The sequence below is a fragment of the Melanotaenia boesemani genome, chromosome 7, assembly GCF_017639745.1.
Source record: "Melanotaenia boesemani isolate fMelBoe1 chromosome 7, fMelBoe1.pri, whole genome shotgun sequence".
NCBI lineage: Eukaryota > Metazoa > Chordata > Actinopteri > Atheriniformes > Melanotaeniidae > Melanotaenia > Melanotaenia boesemani.
Window position 1 is genome coordinate 16,368,249 of NC_055688.1, and position 14,237 is coordinate 16,382,485.

The 14,237-nt window shown below is 37.6% G+C and overlaps 1 protein-coding gene across 7 annotated transcripts in view; it reads left to right on the forward strand.

The window, feature by feature from the left end:
• fam13b (family with sequence similarity 13 member B) overlaps window positions 1-14,237 on the forward strand; it is a 62,171-nt gene that overhangs the window by 12,514 nt on the left and 35,420 nt on the right. For 6 of the 7 annotated variants that reach the window (XM_041989547.1, XM_041989551.1, XM_041989552.1 and 3 more), the window contains exons 2-6: window positions 2,815-2,967; window positions 3,969-4,187; window positions 8,500-8,712; window positions 9,751-9,928; window positions 10,405-10,549. In XM_041989547.1, coding sequence (XP_041845481.1) covers window positions 4,022-4,187; window positions 8,500-8,712; window positions 9,751-9,928; window positions 10,405-10,549 — 702 coding nt within the window. In that variant the 5' untranslated portion in view covers window positions 2,815-2,967; window positions 3,969-4,021. The remainder of the gene's footprint in view (window positions 1-2,814; window positions 2,968-3,968; window positions 4,188-8,499; window positions 8,713-9,750; window positions 9,929-10,404; window positions 10,550-14,237) is intronic. The other variant, XM_041989548.1, reaches the window with a different exon arrangement.

The following is a 14,237-nucleotide window of genomic DNA, read 5'->3' on the forward strand; positions in this document are numbered from 1 at the left end:
TGCATACTTTTTCAGTAGTTAACATTTTAGGAAATGGGTCGTTGTGTCTCGCATTGAATTACTGAGGACAGTAGGCTTTTGGTGTTTTTGGTTTGGTGTCTGGTTGCTGCTTTGCAGGTATTGAACCTGTGACCTCTGTTAACAGCTGTCACCCCACAGAGGGATGTTTCTGAATGTGGGCTGGTGCTGTTTTTAGAAACAAACTGAAATCTAATACACACTTGGCTCATTTAAATTTACTGCTGGCGTTACAGTTGGGAGAGCTGTTAATGAAAATGTACAGCAAATCTCTCCCCCCTTTCCCTCCTAAGGGGAGAGAGAGACAGCTGTCCGTAGGTTGGGGGAGGCAGCAGAAAGAGCATCTCGTTGGCTCTGAAACAGGAGGGAGGAGTTGTGCTGGCGGCCAGGAGAAGATGGGCAGTGACTGGCCATCACTGCTGGACCCACCAGCTGGAGGGCGTTGTGGTTTAGGGTTGAAACGCCCAGTGAAAGTTACACACCGCCAAGACATCTCCTCTTGGCCGAAGCATGTAGCATCATAGATGTATTCAACAGTCAAAATCATAATTTTCTTATAGAATTTTTTTGTCTTAATACTTGTTATGTGAGGTTGTTAATGTGATAAAAATTTTAGCTGTTTACAGTATTAACTTTCATGCATTTTGCTGTCTTTGACACTCCCTATATCTGAAGGTTAATTGTGTTTTTTGCTTTGAGTATTGATGTGTTTTTATGTACTTGATGTGTAAAAACAGTATCCCAAGTGAAATGGAGCCTTCTTCTTCAATTGATTTTTACAGTTTTGCTCTTAAATTGCATCTCTTCTTGTACATTTAAACACTGTGTTGTACATATTCATGAATGGCCACTTTCCAACCTGGTCTTTATGTTTTCATTCATATTTTTCTCTTTCTTCCAGCACTCAGACTTTAGTTTTCTCACTTTTCCATCTAACAATGTCCCTTGTGGTTGAGCAAGTTTGCCAGACATGATATCTGGGATTAATGTGCACAGAACAGCTTTTCTCTACTGTTCCATTATCCACTAAACCATCACTGCACAAGCCTTTTAGGGTCATTTTTCATGGCGGACAAGTCACTGGTTTTACAAATACAAAGTTCTCTAATCTCTGTGTGTCAGTGACCTTTCCTTATTTTCCTGTTTGATGACATTTGAGTGTTCTGACTCTGTTGCTGCCAGGTTTTGCTTCTGTGCTGTTTCGGCCCCTCAGCCTGTGAGAGTAGCAATCATTACAAACTATTCAAAAGTATGTGCATTTAAGGCTTCTTACCAGCTTAGTTTGCTAAGAACAAAGGCACCTGGCTTGTGGGACCACTTTTATTTTCAGTAGTAAGGGCTCTGACCCAGTACGAGAATTTCATCAGGCATAGGAGGATTTTCTTTAGCTTTTAAAGAGGCTTACACACTAGAAGTGCCAGTCCAGCTGGTTTCAGAAAGAATAGGGACTGAAAAATGCCTTTAACTGGGAAATAATTTTGAGCAAACATAAGACTCCTGAAACCCCCTATTTAATCAGCTTTAGTAAAAACCAAAACCTTGGAACATGGAAAGTCAGCTTCGTTGTCATCTTCTTCCTCTTCTTCTTCCTCCTCTTCTTTGTCACCAGATAACTACTACCGGCTTTATTCTTTTTTAAGACTTCAGTGCTGATACAAATAAAGAAGACATATATTAGAAGTTTTTAAGCTTAATCAATAAGTGAGCAAATCAGAATAAGAGAAATATTAAATTTAAGAAAATTTGAAACGTAGATAAATAATGCATTTGATTGAATTTGATGCAGGGACAGACATGAAATGCAGGCTTTGACATTTAGCAGTTTTTGTTTGGATGTCACAAGTTAAATCTTTAACCTAGTATTCCATATTGATATTGCATAATAGCATGTTTCTAATATAATGCAGCCCTAGTTAAAAGCCCTCATTGATTTTTCCTGACTCAGTTTCACTGACATAGTTTGGCATGCTTAGCTGGTTAAGAAGAAATTTGTTTTATTAGATAAACGTGATATAAAAAGTCTGGATTGGCATTAACCCATAAAACTTGGCTATTTATTCATTTGTTTTCCCAGTTTTTATTATTTTCTAATATATTCATTGTATGTAAAATATTTGAGGCATTGCTTTCACACCCATGACCCAGGATTTTTATTTATTTCTAGTAGATCTAAAAACTCCTTTAATATGCTGCATTTGTATTAAGAAATACTTGCTCATATGACCCAGTTAAACATAGTTTTAAAGTAGTTGGTGTTTTTGAGAGAAGCTCTTATTATTAGCCTGTCATGGCAGATTCTGTTCCTGATTCTCTTGATATGAACAATTTTGTACCAGTAACAGTTTTTTTTTTTGTTTTCTATTCATTGGCTACATGGTTTCCCTCAAGATCCTCAAAATCAGCGCAGTGTTATGAGTATTGAAATGTATATGGCAACATTTCTCCAGCAAACTTTTGCTCACCCTGACATATTGAGCCTCAGAAAAGTGGAGGAATGAGGATGACTGGGAAACAGCAAGGAAAGAAGAAGAAAATAGAAATATTTGAAGCACCAAAAACACTAAAAAGAAGAAAAGAGAGCCTCATTTTCTGAATTCTGACCCTAGGGTGAATTTTATGTACTTGCTTTATTTTCTTTGTAGTTTTCTGTGGTCCAAGATGGAAAAGTGTTTGTTTGATTGTTGAGAAAAATAAATGTAAATATGATATAATCCCTACTTTGTTCATTCATTTATTCATTCTGTCCTGTTCCTTTTTTTCTTTTCTCCTCTGTCTTCTTTTTGTGTCTGTCCTCAGTGTAGCTAGAAAGGAATCCTGCAAGAGGGATTAGCGGTCTGTCAATGAGGAACTACCGGCTCATCTTCTGCCACAACCTGAAGCAACCATAGATGGTTCAGTGGTTCACTGGCTAGGGGAGGAGAGGATAGGACACACTTTCACTGCTACACGGTGAGTTTACAAACACAAAGGTATTCACATAGAGACATATTCATGCCTCAGGGAAGAAATGGACTACTTTTTTTTCTAAATAAATATATATATATATAAATAAATAAAAATACAGGCACTGGTTTTTCTCTACTTTTTCCACTGCAAGATTAATTGTGCTCAGCACTTCAGTTTACAGTGGGTGGTGCATTTTGTTTTTATTATATCTTTCAAAGCTATCAGAAAAAGAATATTTTTATTTATTTATTTTAGTTTGTGCAAAGTTTGCAGTGTAACTTTTTTCTTATTGTTGACCCATCATTTTCACCTTGGAATAAAAACTCCAGGGTCCTTCCTTTTCCAGTTCTTATTCAATCCTTTAAAAAGAAAACAGCACATGCAGTTTTTGAAACTTGAGCATGGGTTTTGCATCTCATGCAAAAATTCTTGAATAGATATATCTCATATCAAAGCCACTGTTTGTCATTATGCTAAACAACTTCCAAGTTAGGTCCTAATAGCCAAGTTCAGCAAGATGCAATGATATCTGCTAGATAGTTTACTCTGCTTTTAATCTTAGCACGCAACAGTTCACTGTCAAAGTTGTGCATTACTTAGTTAGATACCACTTCTGAGGAGGTATTTTATTATTTTTATTATCCTTGAGAGGGTGAAAGTCCAGATGAAACACAACACAGTATTAAAGCAAATAGCTTTGCTTTATATTTTATAGAGATTTATTGAACTTTCAGACAAACTTATAGTGCTGTTAAAACAGATTTTATTTGTACTGAAAGGGTGGTGTTTCTAACTCTGTTCTGGTCTTCTTACTTCTTCAGAAGCTGGGTGTAGACACCAGACAATCCCCTATTTCAAGTTTTAGTGCCAGTTATCGTGACTTTTGTTTTTACTTATAAGCCTTGAAGTTAGATGGTATCTCATATTCACTTAATGGCCATCCTCTTCTTTGTCTTTTTTTTTACCCCTCCCTTTTTTTATGTTAATTTTCTTGCTTTTGAAAGACGTGAGGTCTTGGCGGGGTTGTGGTGAGGAGGAGGAGGTGGAAGAGGAGGCCATGAGGAAGAGCGTGTCTCTGTTGCCAGGCAACGAGGGCGGGAGCTCAGCCAGCACCACACGGGTTTTTGGAGTCCCTTTGGAGGAGGTGACGCGCACACACACTGTCAGCGGCCAAGAAGTTCCTGCACTGGTTAAACACATTGTGGACTACATTGAGGAGCATGGTAAGCAATGGACACACACACAACTCATTCCTATTAAAACAGAGTATTATCAAGCATTTGATATTAAATATGTAGGCATGTTAGAGATACAAGGTATATTAACATGACTAACACACCCACATTTTTTGTGGTGACGCACCTGTTAAGACTCTGAATCTTCATCCTCTGGGTTACTCGTAAAGTTTAGCTGAATTATGAAGAGAAAATGCAAGGCTAAATGGTATACTCAAATACTCGAATACCATTTCAATTTGATCTTTTATCTAAAAATAAATTTTTTTAATTGCCTCCTTTCAATAAAAAGGATCAAAGTGGTAACCATCTGAACAAAAAGTCTAAAGTCCAGCCTTTTTATTTAAGTGACAGAAGGAAGAAAAAAATCTGTTATTATTCTAAATACCCAGTTTTCTGTCTATTTGTTCATGTTATTTTGCTCTGTTACATAACTAAAAGAACAATATATGAATAAAAAACGTCTTGCTTAGCTGATAATGTCAGTGCAGCAATCACTGGGTAAACATGAGTGGTAAACCAAGCTGTGTTCATGGATAATTCTCGCCCTGAGGTAAACGTTCTTGTCTGTTTCACCGTAGAGGTGTACATCCTGGAGCAGACTGGTGAAGATTATATTACTAAAGCTGACAGCAAGGTTTTACATAGCTGCAAGAAAAACCAGAACATTTCAGCAACCATTAATCAATGCAAAATCAGCGAGGGACGTCACCATGTCAACATATCAATTTTCTTTTTCTGTGGTTTTCTTTTTTTTTTTGTTTTTTTCCCCTCCAATCCTTTAGTCTACACCCATACAAGGAGACATAGATTGCCAGTGCAGGAAGAGGATGGTACAGTAAGAGAAAGAGAAAGGAGGAAAGTCATCGTTATCAGTCGGTTTTCGGTTTCTTCACTCCTCATGGTCACGTCGTTGTGAAAGTGTTATTTGTCTTAGAAGAATGAAGATGACAAATGGCGGGAAATTGTTTGTGACATGTTTAGTTAGCTGTTGGCCTACATCATTGCTGCTGCCTGCCTTTTTGTGACCTCATTCACGATCCTGAACAACCAACCAGTGGAAGCACTCTTACAAATGATGCAAGGATGACTGTACATGTTGAATAGTCTGAAAAGAGAAGTTAAATTAAAAAAAAAAAAAAGGGACCATAACGTCAAGAAACATTTACGTTCCCTGATGCTCCAAATGTACCCGAAGGATGAAGTGATGTACGAGGCCCCGTACAGCAGATATTTCATCCACTTCTTTTTTTTCTTTCGTCCCTCTATTTTATCAATAGCTTATATTCAAGCAGTAGAATAAGGGTAAAGGATCAGAATCCAATAAAAATAACTAAATAGAAATGGATATAAAAAAAATTGTAATAAACATTTTAACACACTAAGATTGTAGTGTGTTTAGTAGAGCGGGGATCTTAAAGTAAAAGCTCAATCATCCATGGTCATAAACTGTGACTCAGAGTAACCAGCAAGGCTCCATCTGTGGACCTCAGTGGTCATGAGAGCACATACCAGCCAGGTCAGCAAGTCTGAGATGTATTTAGGAACATGGCTGTATTACTGGCTGTTGACCTGACAACCATTGCATCATGATCGGCCCAAAATATATTGTTTACAAAGATCCAGTTTGTAAAATGAAACTGTTTGACACCAGCAGACATGACCTGCTTCCTTTTTCATTACATAACAGTTCCTCTGACTGTTGCTGAGAACAGAAAGCAGAAGGGATAGGAGAGTGACCCACAGAAGTGTACCCGGGCCTTCCCTTATCCTCCCACAGATCGTTTCTCTACAAGCATCTCACAGCAGAAACTCTTAAAATATATCAGTTTCTTTAAAAAAAAAACAGTTCAGGAAAAGGTGTGTTTATACTTTATATATTGCAATTTAGTTGTTAATGGCCATGAAAGCACATTTAGTGCCGGGTTTGTTATATCAAAAAGGTAGCGTAACCATCAACCAGACACCTAGCCACACAGTCCAGCTGCTAAAGACATGCTGTGTGTGTAAACCATAATCACTGAAGACATTTTGGTTGTTCATTAGATTTATCATATTTCTGTTCACATTAACTTTATGTCTGATATTAAAATTGTACAGTGTGTTTAAAAATGTAACCAAAAAAAGAGAATTGCACCATCAAAATATAAAAGAGAAGAGCATGTGATGGATATTTCAATTAGCTCTGTGATTCTAAAACCGGGAACACGTATCTACAGTGACAAATTAAACAATGACTTTTTTTTTTCCCTCCATCCATCTCTTTCTGGTCAGCAACATCAATCAGAACACTAAGACACCATTTGGTAAAACATGTCAAGTTACTATACATGTTTGCACTCCTTTGGAACAAAGTGTCTCCTGAAATCCCCTTAAGTAAGAACTGAATCAGGTTGGGGGTTTGTGTGACCCAGGGCTGCACGGCCATGTGGAGTTATGTAACAGGCCTGTAATCCTGCAGGGTCTCTGCTGGAGCATTAATTAGAGCAGTACTGGCTGTCAGGAAGTTATTCAGCTCATGAAAAGGCCTTAATCTCATTTGTTTTTGTTTTTGTGTGTGTGTGTGTATGTTGCCTGGGGTTTTATTAAAAGGGTAGTCTTGTGAGTTTGTAATTTTGACAGAAAGCAGTGATGAAAAACATAAAAAGACTGAGACATGTCATACCAGAGCTCTGACAGGGATCAACCATCCCGGTAGATTCTGTTTTTACATCACAGTTGAGTAAGATGATAATGACTCAACAAAGTCACAGAGACATCAGGTATATCCTGCTGAATTTAATTTAGTTTTATTTAACTCTTTTCACAAGTGCCGTCAATCTGTAGCTACCCTGCATGGCTGTGTAGGGCTATAAAAGGGAATATGTCCCACAGGAGTCCTGCTAAACATGTGTACTTGAACAGTGTGTTAACTGGCTTGTTCTTGGATGAGCGATCACGGAGTGAAAAAGATACAGGAGGCACCACCAAGCAGTTTCAGAATCCACATGCCTCAACATCATCACTTAAATACTAAGGGTTGCATTTTGTATCTAAATTTGTCCTGCATGACTTATTGTAAGTAATACTTATGCAGTGTAACAGCATTTGCAGCCATTGACCAAACTAGGTATAACAGAGAATAATTTAATCTGATCAGGGCTTCAGTATTATTCAGTACTTCGAGATGCACATTGACTATAGACTAGCATTGTTGAGCAAATAACCTTGATGCTTATGTGTTTAAATTTTGATTTTGTTTGTTACAAAAGCACAAAACTGGCAGCAGAGTCATGTGGTAACAGTGTACAAAACACCACCTTAACAGAGTTAGAGATGGACTGATTGAACTTTATGTAAGTAAAAGAAGAAACATGATTATTTTGAAGATGACAGGACGTGCTGATGTTATCAGTTTATCCTTCCATCAATGTCACTTCCATCAAGTCTGAGAGCTGCCAGTGTGGCATGCTGCTGTTGTTTTTACAGATAAAGGAGGCGGCCACAGCCAAAATAAAAGCTTTTCTCGTCACACACAAACACTTTATCTTAGTACTTCTTTTTTTCTGTTGCGCTTAAGTAAGATGTGTCCCGGTGCAGAGTTTGAATCCTTCTGTTCCACATTTCTAGACCAAAATGATAACAGGAAGGTTAAAAAAACTTAGTCGGGTCGTCCATCCCGTACATGTTCGTTCATTTCCAGTTGAGTCTCATCGACTGTTAATTTAACATGTTGATTATTTGATTTTAGAGGTTTGCTATTTGTTGTTAGAATTAAATTGTGGTCATATTTAGCTTAGCTTTTATCGTTGGGTAAAAAGAAATTGCAATCAGTCTGTTCATGTGAGACACCTGTATTTGTGAACAGCACCCTTGAATGGATCCAGCCTCTCCATATGAACACACTCATTGCAATGAGGACATTTGCTTATTTGCTTGATCATTTGCTTATATAAATACTTAGAATGTCTGCACAAGGTGGGCATGCCTGCTGAATACGCTTACACTGCTTGTACCAAGCCACAGGCATAACCTGGACTTTTTTTTTTAGAGGCTTATGCAGAATAAATAACTTTTTAAAAATAAAGTTCCATCCTGTCCATTGATGTTTGTCCATTAGAGAAGTTATTAGCAATCCATATACAGAAATCCTTTGAAAAATCCCTCTTTTTGGTCTTTTTTTTCCTTTTTGGTTTACTGTAAAAACACTTTCATCTTAAGCAAACCAAAAATATTAAATATTTAAAAAAAAAACTTTAAATGATATTGTGTGTAAGTCAGAAGCCCACATGTCAGTAACTGTCACTGCCTGTGTCATCAGGTCATCTGGATTTGGAGGGGCTCTGTCTGGTTAATGGCAACGCGGAGCGAGTGGACTGGCTACGTCAGCGCTATGACAGCGGGGAGGAGGTGGAGCTAGAGAAGGAGGCCGATCTGGCATCAGCGGTCAGTTTGCTCCGACTCTTCCTGCAGGAGCTTCCTGAGCCCGTCATCCCAACGGCAATACAAGGACACATACTTCAGCTGTACCAAGGTGTGTGACGAGGGCAGCTTTTCCTCTTCTCATGCCATGCTGTATTTCTTCCCCGCTTGTTTATGCATTAATTTTTTTATTTAATTAAAACCGACAGCTAATGTATATGTTTTTTGTTTTGTTATGTGTCTCAAGCTTACTCCAGGAAAATGACTGTACTAGTTGTGAAACTGAGCTTAGATTCAGTTCAGAGCTTAATCATTTTTGAGAAGCTGGTTATTACAAGTCTGACTACGTGGTGACGTGTTTGCTGTTTCTTCATTTTAAGTTAAAATATAAGGCTGAGTTGATAAAGCTTCCATTTTTTTTTTATTTAATTTTTTACTTTTTTTTTTCTTTTTTTCTTTACAAAACAAGCAAGATGTGAGCATGCTTATAAGTATTTAAATGCATCATTTTAGATGACCTTGCAGTCCCCTGCCTTTCATTGAAAGGTTGAATTATAGATGTTTTAATGGACGGTGCCTCATCACTTTCACAAATCTCCCATCTCCACATTTGTTCTGTTTTCATTTTTTGTTTAGCCTCTCTGCCCTATCCATTTTTGTCTGTTTCTGTCATAGATAATCTGTTCTGATCCCTTGTCATGATGGTGTTGTCCTGCAGTCATGTAGATTATAGCAGATGAGTGGTGGGCTTCTGCATGATATGTTATTTGTTTCTCATTCTATTATGTGCTATTATTTCACAATACCACACAAAGGATTGCCATTTTTATCTTATTTTCATTTCTATTGCTTTCCTTTGTTTAAACTTATTTTACCTTTTCAAGCCTAGAGGGTTGAACATAATCTTATCTATGTACATATTTTTTCATGATAAGAATTTTAAGGTCATTTCTGAGAGAACAATGAGGATTTGGTAATTCAAATTTGCTTCATTCTGGGTTTTTCCAGTATTGAAAGTGGGCTCTTTAGCAGCAATGATTGTATCAGAGTGCTGGTGGTAAATGTGATAATAAAAAAAAAAACCCACACCCTTTTCCGCTGCAAATTATATTAGCAATGATGATATCCTGTTTTCTGCTCCTAAACATAGATTACAGCAATGAAGAAGAGCTGAGCAGAAACTTGAAGTACCTGCTGCAGCAGCTTCCTCAGTTGAACTACGGCCTGCTGCGTTTTCTGTGCCGCTTCCTGGCCAGCGTGGCATCACTTCAGCAGGAGAGCTGGAACGTCGGGGCGCTGGCCGCTGTCTTCGGACCAGACATCTTTCAGTAAGATTGGTTCAAACTAACAATGTGGTTTAAAGATGACAATCAGACAGTCAGATGTTGTCATGCTGGTACAACCACATACGTGTTTGTCTGCTGTACAAATACTTACACTTAGGTTTATGAAGATCCAGTAACCCTGCTGGGTTTCCATTATATATCTGTTATATGTATATTCATTATAGTTAAAGAGGAAAATCAGCATCTGTTGTTACCTTAGTAAAGTTGTGTACGCAGCTTTATAGGCAATAGAATATCCTAGGAAACTGGCTTATGTAAATTTGTGAAAACTCTTATATAACTGGTGAAGTCTTAAAACTGATACTCTGAAGTTACATCTGGCAGATTTACATGCAGAGGTGTGCATATTGCTGGTTTAAAATATACATTTTTATTTAGCTACAGGAAATAGATTACCATCTCATGGAGAGCAAAGTTCACACAATTCCAAACACTCTCCTCTTGCTTTCCACCTGCAGTCTGTCAACTGAAGGAGAGGACCTTCGGGATCAGGAGTCTGTCAGCAGAGTTTTGGCAGAGCTGTTGGACAATCAGGAAGGCCTGTTTGACTCAGAGGATGATGATGTCTCGACCACCAATGACTATAGCTCCATCAATGAACAGGTTTGGCCTTGCTTCTTTATTTCTGTCTTCTTCTTCCTCTTGATCAGACTGCTTCTATTCTAAATAATTCATACCCATTAGTAAGAAAATAGTATTTATATAGCTTTTGTTGAGGTTTTTGAGTTTTCTGCCTGTGTGTTCATATAATAGAAGATGGTGTAGATTTTGTTCAGGTTGTCATAGCAAAACCATTGCTTCATGTTCCACATTTAAATCTATTTTTGTCCCTCCTGTTATCCTTTACAGGGTTTTTTATTTTATTTTTATCCCTGCATAATTACAGTCATTATAAACCTCATTGACAATGAAGAGCAACAAAATTGTGCTGTGCAAAGTAAAAAAAAAAGCAGACATTGCTGCAAGGTTCAAGGAATCTTTATTATCCGATGAAGGTAACTTGCTGTCTAGCAAGCAGTAAAAACAATCCGTCAGCACGCAATTACACAAACAAAAATAAATTTCTCTAAAGACAATGAAAAATAAATAAATAAAGACAAAACATCGAGCTACTTGTTTAACTTGTTCAACGGGGCAATGGCTGCAGGGACAAAAGAAGACGTGTCTGCCTCGTTATGGAAGCAGCCGAAACGTATGAGCCAAGGGATGGCTCCGATCCGCAAGGACTGAACGGGCCTTGTTGAGATTGTTTACAAAGAAAAGAAAAAAAACTGGAACAAAGGAAACCATTGTCAATATTTCTAACACAACAGTAAGATGTCACAAAGGTTTACTAAAGGTCTTCCTCTTTGTCTTGTAAACCTAGACAGGTGAGAAAAAGGCTTGACAACGTAAGCAGTGGAATGAATCTACCATGATTTGATTGTTTAAAACACTCAAATTACTTCTCTAAAGATTTGGTTTTGAGCTAACAAATACGTTAAGGTCATCTTAGGCTGGGCTCTTAATTTCATAAATCATTGACTAATTGTTGGCACCACCTGCAGTATAGCAGATATAATAAATGCTCAGCTATTAAAGATAAAACCACAAGCACCACTCTGCTTTATTTTGACTCATGAGATAGTTGTTTAAGAAACACATTTACAAAGATTATGAGACTGCATCTTTTACCTAGAAACAAAAATCTCCCTGTATGAACAAACTTTGAATCCCAGAGTTACTAATTAGCCCCAACTGATCAGGCATTAACAGCCAGCTGTACTCATTCCTCTAGTTATTCTCTTTCTGTCCACACAAATACCGACTGAAAGGAGCAAAAAAGTTATTTTGTACACAAAATATTTCCTTGAGCCCCATCCTAACACACACGTATTCACACTTGATGTATGCATACATACATGTATGCATTAAAAAACTTTGCTTTCTAGGTAAGGCACAGAATTATTAAACTACATACACAATACTAAGTACTGCCCTTCACTAAAGAGAAAGAAAACATGTGTTAACATTTAACTTAACAATGACCTGATTACAGTGTTTTATAATATGATAATGCACACACAAAGAAAATGTCTACGAGTCAAATCTTGATCTGTATCTCACATGATATCCTATTTTTATTCCTGTAACATTTAAGAGTACATTGTCCCACACAGCTGGCAGGCAGGGAAGATAATCTATAAAAGCTGTGGGATAAGAATACACAGTCGTCAAAGTCTTTCCAGAAAAAGAAAAAAAAGTACTGTAGGTCACTTTATAAAGAACACGGCCTGCTTTTATTATTAACTTTAGTTCCGATGATCTTTGTTAATCTTAAACATATGCTCCAGGTTTTTAATTTATTTTTGTTCTTTACTGCAGTACTGTGGGAAAAAGACTCCATCAATGATTGCTTTATAATCTTAAGCCCTTTGAATTATTATATGCCACATTTGACCTTTTTCTAAGGGAAAACTCTAAACCCTCTCAGAGCTCTGGCTTATTATGCAACTTTTTAATTTTCAATCTTACATTTCACACATGATATTGTTCTTCTTTTTTCAGATGAATGAAAATTTAACAGAGGAAAAAAAAGTGAACCAGATCTGTAAGGACTTAGCTGCACGTTGATCCATGGGTGTTATGTAAGAGAGGACAAAAAAAAGTGGGTGGGTTGGATGAGAAAGGGGTTGAGATGGCAGCCAGGATGGTAAAGGAAGGAATGTTTAGAATGCTGAGAGAAAAGAAAGAAATGACGAGCGGGAGGTAGAGGCATGGAGGTAGGGGAGGAAGATAAGAAAAGAAGCTGATGATGATGTAACCTCCCCTGCACTACACTGGAGATGGTTCTGCGTGAGCAAACCCTCATGGAGGGGATAATCTCCCACACACACCTGCTTCCACATGAAAAACACACAGTGCTTATAAGGGTTGCAAGCTGAATAGTTAGTAAAACTGGTATATATAAATAAGCACGTTGTGAAAAATGAAAGAGTAGGTTTTAACAGAGAAGCTCTAGACAGAGTAAAAAAAAAGAGGAAAAAGACCGTCAACACATGGTGTGTTTTGGCATAACAGAAATTCGTTAAATCTAGAGTTGTTTTGACAGGGAGGACAAACTAAGATAGATTTTAGTTTGTTGACAAAACAGAGTGAAATTATTGTTTGAGTGAGAGTGAGGCCTGTTGGTGCTGGTGAAGATCCTGGGTGATGTTCACCATTTTAACAAGCTGTGGAATTTCTTTACACAGCATGCAAAAGTTACCCACATCATCTGTCATTCCTAGAGAAGAGTGTGGAATTTTGTCATTTGTTTACACTCACTGCCCATGAAATTTTCTTCATAACTTAGCACAAAGGCTGGGCTGTTGTTTCTGATTTCTTAGAACATATGTTCTCACGCAGAATAGATCAGGTAGTTTATTTAACCACAATGCATCCTCCAGCATTAGGGCTTGAACGTAGTTCTGCATTGCTGTGACTCAGCAACATGTGCAACAGTCTGAGGTTGTCTTGGTGGTGTTTCTGCCGCAGAAAAAACAGAAGTCAAAATGGACAAAGATCTGCTTCAGTGGTAACAGCAAATATCGTCCAGTGCAGCTGTGCTCTGCGCTTTTCAAACATGCTTCCTTATTCTTTTTTTTTAGCAGCTCAAACTAACTATTAACCAATCCACTTTCGACCTACACGTAGCGTCTTCTGAGGACTACACAAAACACACAAACCTGTCTGCACTGATTGAATACCCAAAAACCCTACTCTCCGTATGGGGAGAGATGGATGGATGCCTCAGTAGAAACAACATCGTCTATAATGATTTCACAAGTCTCAGAAGTTGAGTAACAGTGCTGCAGCACTATAATAAGCATAAAAAACATCCTCCATCATAATAAGCTTGTGTCTGTTTTCTGTATTTTTGAGGATTAATTTTATTATAGAACACCAACTATGTTCGCAATGAACACAAAAGACTCATGAATATCAACGCTGAATATTTTTGGAAGTTGGAGTGGGGCTTTTTTAGTTTTAGTATCTTAGGAGGATATCTGTGTGTGCAGGTGACTATTACTGTGCATAATTATTAGGCAACTTAACAAAAACCAAATATATACCCATTTCACTTATTTATTTTCACCAGGGAAACCAATATAACAACTCAAAGTTTACAAATATACATTTCTGGCATTCAAAAACAAAACAAAAACAAATCAGTGACCAATATAACCACCTTTCTTTGCGAGGACACTCAAAAGCCTGCCATCCATAGATTCTGTCAGTGTCTTGATCTGTTCACGATCAACATTGCGTG